Genomic DNA, 15460 nt, shown 5'->3' with positions numbered 1-15460 from the left:
TTCTTGACATGTTGAGTTTAAAGTTAGTTCAAAAAGGCTGCTAATTTGGAAAAACTTCATGCATAATATTTTTGATGTACTTTCACAGAAACCAAATATTTCAAGCTTTAAATCCACAAAACTAGTGAAAAGCTTTATGAGAATATGGCTCCAAAATGTCCAGAATCCTTACCAGTTACAAATGCAACTGAGGACCTTGTTGATCAGCAGTGAGGTTTCCAGATTTAAATACTTCGCAGAAAACAGGATCAATGCCAGTTAAACATCTGCAGGGGAAGTCTGAAGCCTGAAATAGCAGGTGTTATGAAGCAGTTAAAATAACACTGGACAATTAAGTTGGACTGGGCATTTAAGTTGAAGACTTGTTAAAGAATAATTTTAACCTAAGCAGATTGAAAAGGAGAATCGAGGTTGGGGGTGGGGTGGGGCTGCTGTATGTGGAAAATGTGGTTTCAGCTAGCAATGTTCTCCTGTTCTTTTGCTACTTCATATTAAATGTGGAGAATGCAGTATGTAGGGGAAATTTTGGTTTGGAGGCCAGTTTTAGTCCCATAGATTACACACACATTACGATTAGAATACTTTCCTCAAAGTCAGTAAAACAATGCAGTATTCAATGTTATGAGTGATAGCAAAAATGTATTTAGAAGAATAATCAACACAGAAGGAATTTCTGAATAAAGCAATGAAGATGAAAACACTGGAATCATTTTGAAGTCAACTGGATTTTGCGATAGTGCAGCATCTTTGTAATATTCTAGATGGATCAGCTAAAGATTCAAATGACCATCCTCATTCACATTAATTGAGAGTGGATGGTGCCCATGAAATAGCATTTATGTCTGCAAGTGATGTTAACCCCTTTTGAAAAAGCTGTATCCTGTGAGAGCCTATGAAACCACCCACCCATTAATCTATGACACTAAACGAATCAGTGGAAAATGATTTAAATCCAGGTGTTTCATTAGCATTCATAACCTTGTAATGTACTCAAGACACTTCCTCCTTTTCTACTAAATAAGATACAAACATTTCAACACACAAAAGTGCTGAGGAATTTGAGTAACAAATGCTGTGAATTTTACTTTAAATATCAGTAAGGAAATCAGAGAGCAAATAGAATGGTCACAAATAATTTGAATACTGTGTGCACGAGTAGAATCCCTACAGTGTGGAAACAAACCATTCGGCCCAACAAGTCCATACTGACCTACTAAAGAGCATCTCACCCAAACCCATCTCCCTGCCCTAATCCTCTAACCCAGCATTTCCTATGGTTCCTACACCTACCTACACAAGCCTGAAAACTATGGGTAATTTAGGATGTCCAATCCACCTAACCTGCACATCTTTGGACCGTGGGAGAAAACTACAGCACCTGGCGAAAACCAATGCAGAGATGTGGAGAACCTGCAAACTCCACACAGACAGTCGCCTGAGGGTGGAATTGAACCCAGGTCCCTTGCACTGTGAGGCAGCAGTCTTACATCACTGAGCTGCCCCACTCATCAAGATGCTTTTTCATTGACAAAAAGTGTAATTTCTCAACTAACAGAATATGGTTTTTGGGAAAATATTAAACAACATAGGCAAAGTTTGTTCTGAGACAGCATAAAAGTGTAGTAGGAACCCAAAGTGTATTTAATTTGTAGCTTTATGGGTCTAATTCTTCAAAAGAAGGCTTTAATATACTTAAAAAGCACAAGTCATGAGAGGTAAAGAAAAGATTCAAGAAATCTTTAATAATGCATGAGAAAATTATGATTTAGAGTAGATGCCATGAATTACAACTGCCTGACATTAAGTTACAGCATAAATATGAATCGTAGGTTTGTAAGATGTACACAATGGTATAAGCTTTATCAAATTAACTCAGCTTGACTTTTTGAAGATGGCAGCAGCAGAGAAGACAGCTCCAATAGGAGTCCAACTTTCTTCTCAGCTCCCCACCAAAAGCAGATGGAGCCTCCTTTTAGCAAAATGCACCGTGACTCCAAGTTTATAGATGAGCATCTGGGATGATTCCTAACACAGTGTGTGGTACAATACAGTCAAATCTATCAAGTGCACAGGCTGATAATGAATGAGTTAGAAAACTGCATTGTATACCTCATGATGCAAGGACCCCTAGCCGCTTCAAAAAAAAGAATGACTTGAGGTGTGAGGGGTCAATGGCATGCGTGCAAGATTAATGTTTAAGAATTTAAGGTTTTGAAAGCTCTTGAACTCTACACAACAATGCCGTAAAATTTTTAAAACTCATATCTATGAGGCAGATACATAATAGAATATTATGGAGGACTGTGCTAATAACTTAGATAGCATAGATCAAAAGAGACAAGCACATTCAGCTAATACATGGCAGAAATTCTGCTAAGAATCACAAAATTGTCTTAAAGACAGAATCCCTTCTGAAACTTTGTTAAAAAAAGTCACGCTATTAGTTTTATTTCACAAATTTTCCTGCCATGTTATTTTGTCGAGTTGCCAAGTATCCACAAGTAAAATTCTTTGAAAAAGTGAGTACTGAGAACATAACATTAAAACCACATACACATTTTTTTAAAAAAATGTTAAAATTGCAGTGATTTGAACCATAAATTGGTCCAACTGTAATGAAATGTGATTATTTGCTCAAAAAAAATCATAATCAGTGTGGAGAATATTTGAGTCAATCTCAGCTAGGCTGCTGTTAGATCAAATGTTAATCAAGGTTGGAGCTGCTAGAAGAGGTAATGAAAAGGCAACATGAGCGTTTGTAGAAAAAAGGCTCCATTTAGAAAATACTTACTGAAAGAAAAAGGTGAATACTCAAACCACACTGCTATTACTATCACTGATTCCAAAGTAAATGCAACAGGTTAAATAGAACAAACTGATGAATTACTGGAAAAAATAGGTTATACATTACAAACATTTCAGCTTTTCAATTACTTTTCATGTTTACACACATATTTCATCATAATTACATCAAAATACATAAAAGATTATTACATACTGCAAAAGCATTGCACAAACAAATGTGGAAATGAAATCATTACTACTGGGTGCATTATCCTAACATGGCAGAGCATACATAATGCTCTATTTGAATGGAGCCCAGGTTCTGGTAAGATTATATTGCTTTTCAATTTAATGATATACTTTCTGATTATTGAGTTGAAAGGTGAGAGTGCTCTAAACAATCCCTAAGAAACCTAACCACACCACCCACTCACTGCTGCTGTAAACTGGTCCTCTCTTGTGAGATATACCATTCCTCAGGGTCATTTCCAACAATACTCCTAACCATTAAGGAACAGCAAGTGTGCCTTTCCCAGGTTATGCGTCCAGTTGCTCACTCACTTCTCATTTTCCCTTTAATACTTCCATCTAATAGTACAGCTATTTCATAAAATTATTTTAAGAGGTAGGCAGGCACAAAATCACTTCGCTAGAATAACATACCACACAAAGCACAAGGATAAATTTGAAGAAACAAAATTTCAATGGCTAAAACTATTGCAAATCAATGTGAAAACAATGTAACATTTAAGATATGAAAATACCACCATTTGTTATTTTTTGAAACATCAAGAACATCATTGGAAGTGCAGTTGGCTCCGCCTTCTAATCCTGACTGAACTGCACCTGGACTCCACATTTGTTAGTACCCTTAATCATCTATCAATCTCAGTCTTGAAATTTTCAATCTTCCTCTGTAACATTTTAGGGAATTAGGATGGGTAGAATAAAGGGTTACAGATCTCCACCTTGAGTGAAATAAATGTTTTTTGATTTCACTCCTTTGTAGCCTAGTTATAATTTTCCGATTATAACTTATGTCTGGAACACCCTCCCAATGAAAACATTTTCTCAATAGCTACCCAACTGAATCCCTTTTCTATTTTAAACACCTTGATTAGAATGTCTTCCCAAACACCACTGAATTGAAGGAAATAATTTATGCAACCCATGGTCAAAAATTAAAACCTCAACCCTTTGTAGTACAATGTTGAATTGGCAGTGTATCCGCTCCAAGGTGAATATATCCTGAGATGTAGTACCCATAACTAAATAGAATATTCCAGGAAGGATCTCACCAAAACTCTGTGTAACAGAACCACAACTTCCTCCCTTTTGTATTACAACTCCCTGAAGATAAAGGACAACACTTCCAACCATTTTGGGTACTTTTTGTCCTTATGCTTTAAGCTATACAGATTTGTGTACAATGACACCTAAATCCCTTTGCTTCCCGATAGCTTTTAATTTCTTGCTATTAGGAAAACATTTGGAACATCCTATTAATGCAGCCAGGGTTGACACCATAAAATGATTTCATTATGTAGATTTGCAGAGCCGAATGGCGAGAGGAGATTGACCATACTGCACACAGTTGAAGCAACATATGATTATTCTACTTCTGTACTTCCGAGCCCTTTATTAGCCCAAGATTCAGTAATTCAGCACAGATGAGAAACCAAAGCTTGTATTTTTCTAGTTTGTGTTGCTCAGCATCACACTGTGCAGTTAACGTGAACCATGTGCTAACAAATGTTTCAAAGCTTACAAAAGTTAAAAAAAACTCATGAAATTCTAAAAAGGTAACAAGTACAATACTGAATGGAGACCAACCTAATTTGTCCTCTGACCAGGGGTCTGTTTTTCGTCCTGTTCATGTTCGAGTCAAATGGCACCTCAAAGAACTATTAGAAATTACAATGGAACAGTGTTAGACACTATCAATTTGATGAAACAAATTCAAGTTTAATGTAATGGATCAAAACATTCTGCCAAGATCAAACTTCAAAACACAGCAAGAAGTTAAACCTGAGATTATACAGAATATGCATACAGTAAAAGCATCTTCATGCTATAGAATATTTTTTCAAATTGCTTAGCCTCTGCTTTAAGATTTTATTTGAAGACCACAGAAAACCCGAATAAAATTTTGATACAATATATTCTAACACTACAATATTGCAACTTAAATAAAATGGTTTCTGAATCTACTCAGAATATGGTCTTGTAAAATTAACTTTTCCCTTCTTACTTAAGTCAGAGCATAACTACATTAAAAGTGGTACAGAGAAGATTCACTCGTCTAAACTCTGCGATGAAGGAGTTTTCTTGTGATGAAAGGTTGGGACTGTATATGTGGAGTTTAGAAGAATGAGGGGTGATCTCATTGAAGCATATGGATCTTGAGGCAACTAGATAGGGTGGATAGGGAGGATGTTATCCATTTGGGAGAGACTAGAATTAGGGATAAAAGTTTTAAAATAATGGATCGCCCATTAATGACAGAACTAATGACAGAGTAAATGGAATTCTCTTCCCCAGAGAACAGCAGAGTTAGAGTTATTGAGTTTATTTAACCTGAGACAAAGGTTACAGAGGGTATATAGGAAAGTTGAGTTAAGGTCAAAATCAGATCTGCTATCACCTTACTGAATGGGGAGGCAAGTTGAGCGCCAGAATGGCGTTCTCCACTGCTAATTCATATGTTTATAAATCTATCAGGAAATGCATCAGCCATGATTACCTTAGGAAGCAGAACTACACAGAAACAGAAATAACCAATTCTATAGTACATGGTACTACACACAAGTGGATAGTTTATGGAGATTTTTACAACCATCATCATCTAGCCACATTGATGTTTCCCTTTTAAAAAAAACATACTTTCTACTTACAAAATGTATCTTTATTAGCAAGTGATTTGCATAAAATGAATAATCTCAGCTCAAACCTCAGTCATAAATTGAGATGAGACTAAATAAAAGAATATAACACTTTAAATAAAATATGGAGGTTGAAACTCCTTAAATATTGAATTTAAATCATTATATTGACACAGTGGTAATGTCACTTGCAACTGAAACTAGAGTACAAGCAAATCATTGAAACAATTTTCATGAAACATTGTGAAATAGACTAAGTGACAGTATTAAACACATTCCTGATGCATGTCACTCCAAAACTGCTTTTGTACTATGAAAAGACTTATCACAGCGGCATCTAACTCCTAGTTTCATGAAGTCAACTATACCTTCAAAGTAAACATGCTACAATTTGCCATGGTCAGTGACCTGTCCAGCACTTGGGCTGCAGACAGTTGTGCAAAGCATGATCAGGGCATGAGTGTGGGGTTCCAATTTTTAAGTATGAATTGTTTCAAAGAAATTGCACAGGCATAATGTACTGAATCTCCATCTTCTTTGTGGTACGTTTCTACAGCTACTTGGATGTCCTGGAGTCCTTTACTTTGATGAGACAACAAAAAAAATACCAGAAACAATTATGTTAAATTGGAACATTCTGCTGGTAACTGGGTTTAACTTTTTCACAATCCTTTCAAGTTCTTTGTGACAGGACAGGGGTGATTTACAAGAGGCATGCCACACTAATAAGACTATGTAATTTTTAAAAAGGATCTTGAAAGGCAGTCTAAACTTGAATTCCAGACAAAATTAATTGGATCATGTACACTAGATATTCAATAGTTATTGATTATTCTAACTCACAGTACTCTTAATATTAGATTATGCTGAAATTAAATGCTATCTTTGTTAACCAATGGACTGTTAAAATGATTCACTACGTATGTTCAAGTTGGTTCAGATCGAAACATATTTTCTAAATGCAAGATTTCTTGAATGCATCTTAAATCTACTTTCTAGGAAGAGAGAACATGCAGAAAGATTCAATCATTTGAAAATATATGATGTTTAAAATGTGCTTGAGATCACTGGTTTTGTAACTTCAAAGCCCAAATAGTAAAGAAAAATCCCTCACAAAAAAGCACTCATTGACAGCTGACCCAGTCTACAAAACTGACTTAAGAGCTGTTGTGCAATGTATTTGTGTGTAATTGACCCAGAACATTGCACAATTGCCGATTGGGTTGCTGCTACACTACTGACACCAGGTGCAAGTCTACATAGCACTTTGTTTGAGTCATTGCTGCAAGCCACACCTCCTGGCTGTTCTGTTTATATCAGACAGCTAATGAATCAAAGTACTTCCAGCACACATTGTTTTGGGTACAGCTAGAACAGAATTTTGTTCCTTTGAAGCCCCATTCAATGAAGAGGACTTTGAAGATATCTTTGTAATTGTGCAATCTTTCATGTTAGTACTTCCTTAAGTTAATGTCTTGCTTCTTTCCCCAATATGACAATATCTGTTTCTCACATTCACCCAAACATCAACCCTGATTTTGGCTGAGTGGTGTGGTGAAGAGATACCTTCAATAAAGAGGAATAATAAGAGTAACTGCTTAACAAGAGAGTAGAAAACTGATGTTTCCATGACAGAAAACGTCCAAAAGATGAAAGAAATTTTGTCCAAACAAATCAAGCAGGAAGTTCTTTATCATCAAGTAATTACATAAGAGCAGAATTTTGGCAGACAAAAGGACAGTATAACAGTCTTGTATAATTTTAACTTCAATAAAATGCATCATCAGCATTCCATAGAAAGCCACTTAAAAGCAGCATACAAATAAAAGGAGGGATGATGGGTCCCCTCAGCTACAGCAGGTTTTTTTCCACCCAGTTTATGGTAGTAATGGTAGATGGCCATTAATGTGCAAGTCTTTCATCATCAATACAATGTGAAAATTTAATTCCCTCACACAGACTCTTATTCTACTGACCAAATGCAAAATTCTCAATTTAAAAATTTCAACATGCACAACTGTAATATCTGTTTAAAAGATGAGAAAGCCTGCTTAAGTGGATTTTGCTTCAACATCAATCGACAATCAGGTGATCATGCTATAATTTTACAGCGTCAGATTATTTCAGAATATTTGACTTAAAATTATTTCTGGGATACATGTATAATTAATTTACACAAGTCAATAATTAAGTGCACAGGAAGGTTATCTTGAAATTATGACATACGTATATTAACAGCAGGAACTATGTGCTAATGGAAATGTACAATGGAGTTATTTGCTGTTCATTTATTCAAGTAACATTGCACTTGTCCTAACATGATGCACTATTGAAAGTCAATATGCTTGTGTACTTAATGTCAGCAAACTCAATGAACCCTGATATAATTATTAACCACTCATCTCCTGCTCTTCTTAAATCAGTAACAGTGGAACAAGAGGTATCTGGTGGGCAGTCTAAACAAGGAGGCAATACTTAGACATGATCTTTAATCAAGAGAATAAGGTTAGTAGATGTTGAATTTAAAACTCTACTTATTGTTAATAGCCACCAAATTTATCAGATTAAAACAACATTGAATTTGATTTGGTCGGCTTCTGAAATAGTCCAGCTGTATTGCATAGCAGAACTTTGTTGATTTAAATTAAGGCATGGAGGGGGGAGGGTAGCAGGTGCAAAAGCATAAGGAAGATCAAAGGTATAGACGACCGCAGTGGGGAAAATGACAGGTCAACACTTAATATAGTGGAGAACTAATATGTTGTGCCATGAAGTGTGAGTGAGTTTTCTTCTCTTTTTCTAATCTTCTGACTTGTGGAACTGCTTGTTCCTAAGGTTAGACAACTGAAGAGCAATATTAACAGTGGCTCAGGAACCAGATGTATGCCCATACACTTTGGTGCAGACATCAACCCTGGAAAAAAACTCAGTCCCAAATAAAGGAATTTTCTTCTTTGGTTGCTATTAAATGAATGTTTTCGACAAAGAATATGGCAACTGCCCAGTTTTAAAACAGATAAAAGTGATATCACTGAATCTAATCAAAGGATATGGAAGAGTCAACTGTACTTAAAATAACAGTTACAAACTTCCTAAACAGGGTGAATCAAAACCAGACAGCACTTGGAATATCTATGTTGATGGTGCTATACTTACGCAAGTTGTCATGTGACATATTCCACTACTACTGTTATATGCAAATTACGTGCCTGTTCTTGGGTAATTAAATTACAATTTGACAAATGTGTTTCAAAATTATCTTTATTTGCAATTTTAAAACAAATCAGTACTTCCACATCTGTGAAAAAAATCTTGAAACATTTTTGGCTCTTTGCAAAAGAGCTGCAAGTTATTATAGTTAAACAGCAGGAAGAAATAAAACGTTTACTAAACCTTTTATGGGATTTTAAATATTAGAGACAGAGTTAGACATAAATACATCCTCAAGACAAATGACTAAGGTGGAATATAATAGGGACACAACTTGTCTTTGGGTATTTTTCTGTATGCCAAATGTTTACTATGGGACAAAACTTTACATTGACATTGGCAAAACTAAGGTTTTGGTGAATTTCTGGTAAATCAATATTCATTTTTGTATTTGGATTATTGATGCCAGTCATCTAAATCAGTAAGCCATTGGTTCAGTGTCATGGAAAACCCTTATTCACATAATCTAGGATAATATTTCATTATAGCATTGAGTGAGTGCACTGTCAAAGGTGCTGTCATTTAGATGTGTTAAAACATTAAACTGAAGCTGTCTGCTCTTCTAGGTGGATGGAAAAAATCCACAGTACTTTGAGGAGCTTGGTGTTGTCCTGGTGTTCTTGTCAATATTTACCTCTTAAACAACACTACTGATTATTTAGTCATTTATTTCACTGCTAAATTTTGTTACGTCAAATTGACTGTCGTATTTTCTACAGTTCAAAAATTATGTGGAGCACTATCGCACATTCTGAAGTTGTGAAAAATACTTTATCGTGCCTCTCAAATGAAGCATTTTTCTCTCAAAGGCAAGATAAATCTGTACTATCTTTTTCATATTAAACAAAACAATTAACAAAGCTTCTTACTGAATGGACAGGTTGTCAATGCATAAAATCTTGAAATAAATATTCCTCTGAAACAGTGAAACTCCATCGTTAGATCATTATTTGAACTATAAATGCGCTAAATCCTGCAGAATATTCAAAGTCCTTTTAACCTTATAACCGTGAGCTCAAACACTGCTCTCAATTGTAACATGCACAGAAAATGGTGTTATGTTTGAGCTACACACTGGAACACTGTAGAAAACTTTATAATGCATTAGTAGATGCTTAATCTGATTTCTGAGACAGTGGCTATCAATCTGAAGTAAAAGCTGACTTTTGCTTCAGAAGCCTTTAGTTTGTGATGTCATCCATATTGGAGACAACTTGGTGCCATTAGTGGTAAATGTACAGCACTTAAGACTGCATTATGTGGATATTGGAACAGGAGTAAAATATTTGTAAGCAAATTCTTTCAATGTGTTCCTCTTTTTGGATAAACACATCATTACATGGGCAATCAAATCTGCTGCATGATCCCCTTATTTATGTCATTTTGAATTGACAAATGTTGTTGTTACATTTTCCAGATTATTCTGTTCCACTACTTCAAGTAATGTGAATCTTTGTCATGAGCTTCTTCTAAATTAGGCATATAAAATCTATAATACTAAATAAAAACTGGTGATACATCACATCTCTGTCTCCCACTTCAATAAACTACCCTAGAAAGCTCACAGCTACAGAAGAACACTTATTATGTCAAATATGGCTATAAAAATATGAACTATCAAATGTGTGTCTGGCTGTGGATTGGCAGACCTGCCTTCATCATGTTTCCATTATAAATATGTCCGTGGAAACTGAAGAGCAAGAACAAGCTGGGAAGAATCACTGAAATCTATTTGACCAGTTGCAACGTCATTATTTTTGGAAAAAAATTCCATATATTTTAAATATCACAATTTTTTCACTGAACTACCTCCAATGTTATCTTAAAGATAGTCTGCTCCACAAATTGCTCACTTATGGAATCACATGGTGTAAAGCAAGTCATCATTCACATTCTCCTTTCCTCAGCTTCGCCTCAAGTCCCTGTTGAAAATGTCTCACATAAAATTATCTGACCCCATAGAACTTTGCAAACATTGTTGATACCTTCCAAACGTTCTCTTGTTCTCATGAAAAAACATTTGCTGCTTCTTCAATTGTATTCTCACTGATTAGTTATTTAATTTTTGGCTTCAGCTGAGTTCTGACTCTTAGGTTCACTAGAACTAGAAAATCTATGCTGTGGCAAGGAAATTAATTTGAAAATATAGGACTACAAGCTGAGTTGCTGCTTTTCCAGCACCACACTTTTTGACTCTGACTTTCCGGCATCTGCAGTCCTTACTTTCTCCTATAGCACCAACAAGCTTGATAAAGCACACAATGTCTTGTGTTTTGTGGTTGACCATAAACAAACAGTATACATCGTACATTATACTTTTACATACAACCACACAACATTGAATTAGGGGCAGAATTAGGCCACTTGGACTCTCAGGCCTACCCTGTCATTTGATATGATCATGGCTGATCTGATTATATCATATTTCCACATGTGCCTGTTAACATCTCACCCAAGTTTTTCAAGAATCTATCTCTGTCATAAAAATACTCAGATTCTCTGCATCCACTGTGTTTTGAGGAAGAGGGGTCCAAAGGTTCATAACCCTTTGGGTAGTAAATTAAAAATTCTCACTTCTGATTTAATTGGTCATATTTTTATTGTAGCATGTATGATTTTGATGAGGTCTTGACAGGATTGATGTGGAAAAGATGTTACCGCTTTGGGAAAACATAGCAATAGGGTCGCTGTTTAAAAGTTAAATCAGCTCTTACCTTCTAAACCCCATTTGATCAAAACCTAACCTGTCCAATCTCTCTTCGTAAACCAACCCGCCCATTTTGGATATGTTTAGTATATCTTCGGTGAAGTCACAACTGATTCACTACTGGTGCATATGCATGAAGCTGGAACATTTTAACTGCAGAGTCTTTATTACATTTCAGATCTCACCTGCAGATTTCGATATAACAATTAACATATTGTTCATTGCAGTACAATGCACTAATTTTTTCCTGGTAGTTCCTGAACTTAGCTGAAAATGTGTTGCTGGAAAAGCGCAGCAGGTCAGGCAGCATCCAAGGAGCAGGAGAATCGATGTTTCGGGCATGAGCCCTTCTTCAGGAATGAGGAATCTTCCAAAATGTCGATTCTCCTGCTCCTTGGATGCTGCCTGACCTGCTGCGCTTTTCCAGCAACACATTTTCAGCTCTGATCTCCAGCATTTGCAGTCCTCACTTTCTCTAGTTCCTGAACTTAGGCAACATTAAACTAGAGATTCTATATTCACTTTAAATAATTCATTACCTTAATAATTTAAAGTTTTCTTGGATTCACCCAGTTAACTGAGTGTTCCTTTGGTGGCATGCTTAAAACTGTTTTCTCCACTTCAGCCTCCTCCTCCCCTTCCTTGGTGCCTCCTTCTCCCCTACACACAGGGCTCATGCAGACTCTTTCACCAGCCACACTCACCTTGACCCCTATAACATGCCAGAAGCCTCTAAGTAGAACACAGACAAAACTCCTGAATCCAGGACAGTCTCATTCTTGGCTTAGGAAAATAGCCCCCCACCCCACCACCAATTCTGGCCACAGGATCGGCAGTTGCCGATCTTGTATTCTGCTAAGGGTGGTTCCTGATTCTGGATTTAGTTGTTTTACAGACCGACAACCAGATGTTGAATTATGCAGCACAAGACTTTCGAGATTTACAAGGGGTTTTATTGTAAACCTACAGTTTGGCACAGAACTGTTTTCCACCTTTTGCTTTTGGATCCTTCCCCTGTCCAGAAGGCATCCCTATTTCACCAGACACAGCAAGGAGCTATCTAATGCCTGAATGCTGTCATGTAAACTCAGACTAAAGTCATGGCACTTATGCTTGTTGGCATGCAAGTCCAATTTGCTTTCAGCTATCATGATACTTAAAGAGGCTTGAACACTCTCAGTGCATATTCTATGCTCCTGCAGATTACTATGAATGTTAAGACACCACCCTGAGGGGATGGCAGTGGCTCTGAGGTACACAAGCCTTCTCTCATGTTTCAGCATACATTTGTGCTCTCAGTACTGCAACTCCATACTTTCCTTCTCTTGCCTGTCAAACTGCCAGCCCTGAAATCTTCCTCTCATATCAATATGGTGCAAGCTGATGATGAGCCCTCAAGACCCATAACCACTTGAGGACATCCTATATGGCCATCTACAGCCTTCCCCAATTCCTACTACTCTAGGTTTTCATACATTTGAATATTCAGTGTTGGGTTCTTGTACAGCAGGGCAATGCAGTCAACGTCCACATCAATCTCTGAACAACAATAAACAAGGATAACCTTATCTTTATTCCTATTGCCAAAATCCAGGCAAACAGTAGGCTCATCCTTTTTTTTGCCTTAGAAGGTTTGTCACAAAGAGCTTGTTTCTCAAAATAGGATTTTAAATGTTGTCACAAGCATGGTTCACAACCCCAGACCACCTATGCACATAGGAATTAAAAATGTGTTTTTAAAGAGGACTGCTACAGCCAGACAAAAGATTGCAGATGTAAATTCAGCAGATGCTTGGAGATGCTGCAATACCACACCTGACAAGGTATTCAGGAAGTTTTGTGGGAAAGAAACAGCTCAAAAGGAAGACTCACTTTGAATGCGACCAGCTTAGCGCTATCAAATGGAAACACGAAAAAAGCATTTCAACTAATCTGCAAATCTAAAAATCCCTAGATCAATTATTTGACTATCAATGCTCCACTATTTATTGTTCATCAATGACCAAGAGACTGACCTGTATAATCTGTGTATATGTTGCATTATTATTTCTGATTGCATTTAGTGATTAATAAATCAACTCTTTTGTTAACTCAAGAAAGTCTAGTAAAATTGGCTCCTTTTAAACAAAAATTCATTTGTTCTGGGAGAAAGGCATCCACAGGGAGGAAACCTTTTTTTTAAATGAACCGTATGGTGACCAACTGAGGAGGTTGGTGGATAAAGAAGGGAAGCCAGTTCATCTTTCCTCACCTGGGAACTTAATATTTGGGGCATCCAGTCTGGAACTATAACGGATAACTTCACCTGGGGACGAGATGTAACAATAAGGATTGCATAGGGGTTGCTAATTCTGCCATGCTTCACTGCCCATTGGTGTTCAACAAAAGATGACATTTTTTCCTCCAGTTTCTGTTTCTCGTCTGAGAATATACCAAGAATGCTCCCTTAATTATGAGTCTGAGGGTACTCCTAAGCATAGAAAGTATACAGGATTCTCTTCTGGGCACTGAAATGGTGAGGAAACAAGTAACAATTTTACACGCATTGATAGAAGATCAAGCAATATTTTCTTTCTTAAAAAAAGAATTGAGAAAACTAATTGAAGATTATAGTCCAGAATACAGATTACGGTGGAAAGAAGTCCAAGTACACTTGTAAATAATAATGTGTTTTCCTGCAAACAGACAGCAACCAGTCTGCCTCCCCAAACAAACTCATTAGCATAATAGCACTTTTTTTTGCCCCTTTGTCCGTGTGACACAGCCTCTGCTTGACACATTGACTAAAATGAGTTCAAGGCAGGCAGGAATTCCATTCTAAGGTTCTGCTGACCTTTTAAAAATTGAACATTGCTTTTTCAGCTCATGATGTCATTAAAACTGTCCAATTGAAATAAGTTTGTAATTCACTGCAACACACCAAATGTACAAGGTCAACTCCATCACGTTTATACTGCAGCCACCAAATGTAAAAAAACCCTGCTTGTATTACAGGTTTTCTTTTTAAACCACAAAAGCTTCCTCTCATTGAATTCCACATTTACAACACTTAACAGTCTTGCCACGTAATGTGCACTGAAATACCAGATTAATAGCATCCCACATGATCAACTTTTCAAGAAATTATATGGTAACCATTTAATTATCTATGTTGATTCAAACACTTAATATCTTCTATCTATAGAATCTAACTGCGTAAATAATATCTAATCTCTTTACAGAAAATCCTGCCTTGTAAAGTTAACATGTGAGTGCATTTTTATTCAAAATATTAGTTTGGACTCCTCTTAAGGCATTCCAAATAATTAATTGTACACTGAAAGGGTGAATTCACTGTTTTAAGAAAAGCCAAAAGGGCATTATGTTTCCACTTTCTAACTTGTTTAAATACATCAGCTTTATTTGCAATGCTTTTTCCAGTGCTTTATTTGCAAGATACAAATGATATAAGGTAACAAAACATTTACTACTTATACCAAATTGAAAAACAACTTTGGTTAGATTTTAAATGACAAACAGAAAATACTGGAAATACAGTATTCAGCATCACTGGCAGCAAATGTGGAAGGAGAAACTGAGTTAAGGTTTCAGGTCTGTGACCTTGCATATTTTGCTGGCTAGACCATACTAGTAGTTACAGATGAATATTGATTATTAGAGCGTCTTTACAAACCTAGATCAGTAGCTTTGAACTGTTACTGCATTTGTCAATAAAGCAGACAAAGGATATGCTTTCCTATCATTTGAAATAGATGCAAGAATGCAAAGTTCTGATAAATTCCAACCGAATCTGATTGTCTAACTATAGGTGTTCAAACCAAAGCAAGTTATATCCATTGAGCAACTGATCTGATTTCTTTGCTCTTTCTTGAGATTC

The 15460-nt window shown here is 36.3% G+C and overlaps 1 protein-coding gene across 1 annotated transcript in view; it reads right to left on the bottom strand.

The window, feature by feature from the left end:
• LOC122562345 (protoheme IX farnesyltransferase, mitochondrial) overlaps positions 1-15460 on the bottom strand; it is a 146734-nt gene that overhangs the window by 17816 nt on the left and 113458 nt on the right. Inside the window, exon 5 of the mRNA XM_043715222.1 lies at positions 4618-4688. Within this exon, the coding sequence (XP_043571157.1) occupies positions 4618-4688 (71 nt within the window). The remainder of the gene's footprint in view (positions 1-4617; positions 4689-15460) is intronic.

The sequence above is a fragment of the Chiloscyllium plagiosum genome, chromosome 24 (genome assembly GCF_004010195.1).
Source record: "Chiloscyllium plagiosum isolate BGI_BamShark_2017 chromosome 24, ASM401019v2, whole genome shotgun sequence".
In the NCBI taxonomy this organism is placed as follows: domain Eukaryota; kingdom Metazoa; phylum Chordata; class Chondrichthyes; order Orectolobiformes; family Hemiscylliidae; genus Chiloscyllium; species Chiloscyllium plagiosum.
The sequence above is the reverse complement of the archived record's forward strand: the minus strand, read 5'-3'. Positions and strand labels throughout refer to the sequence as shown.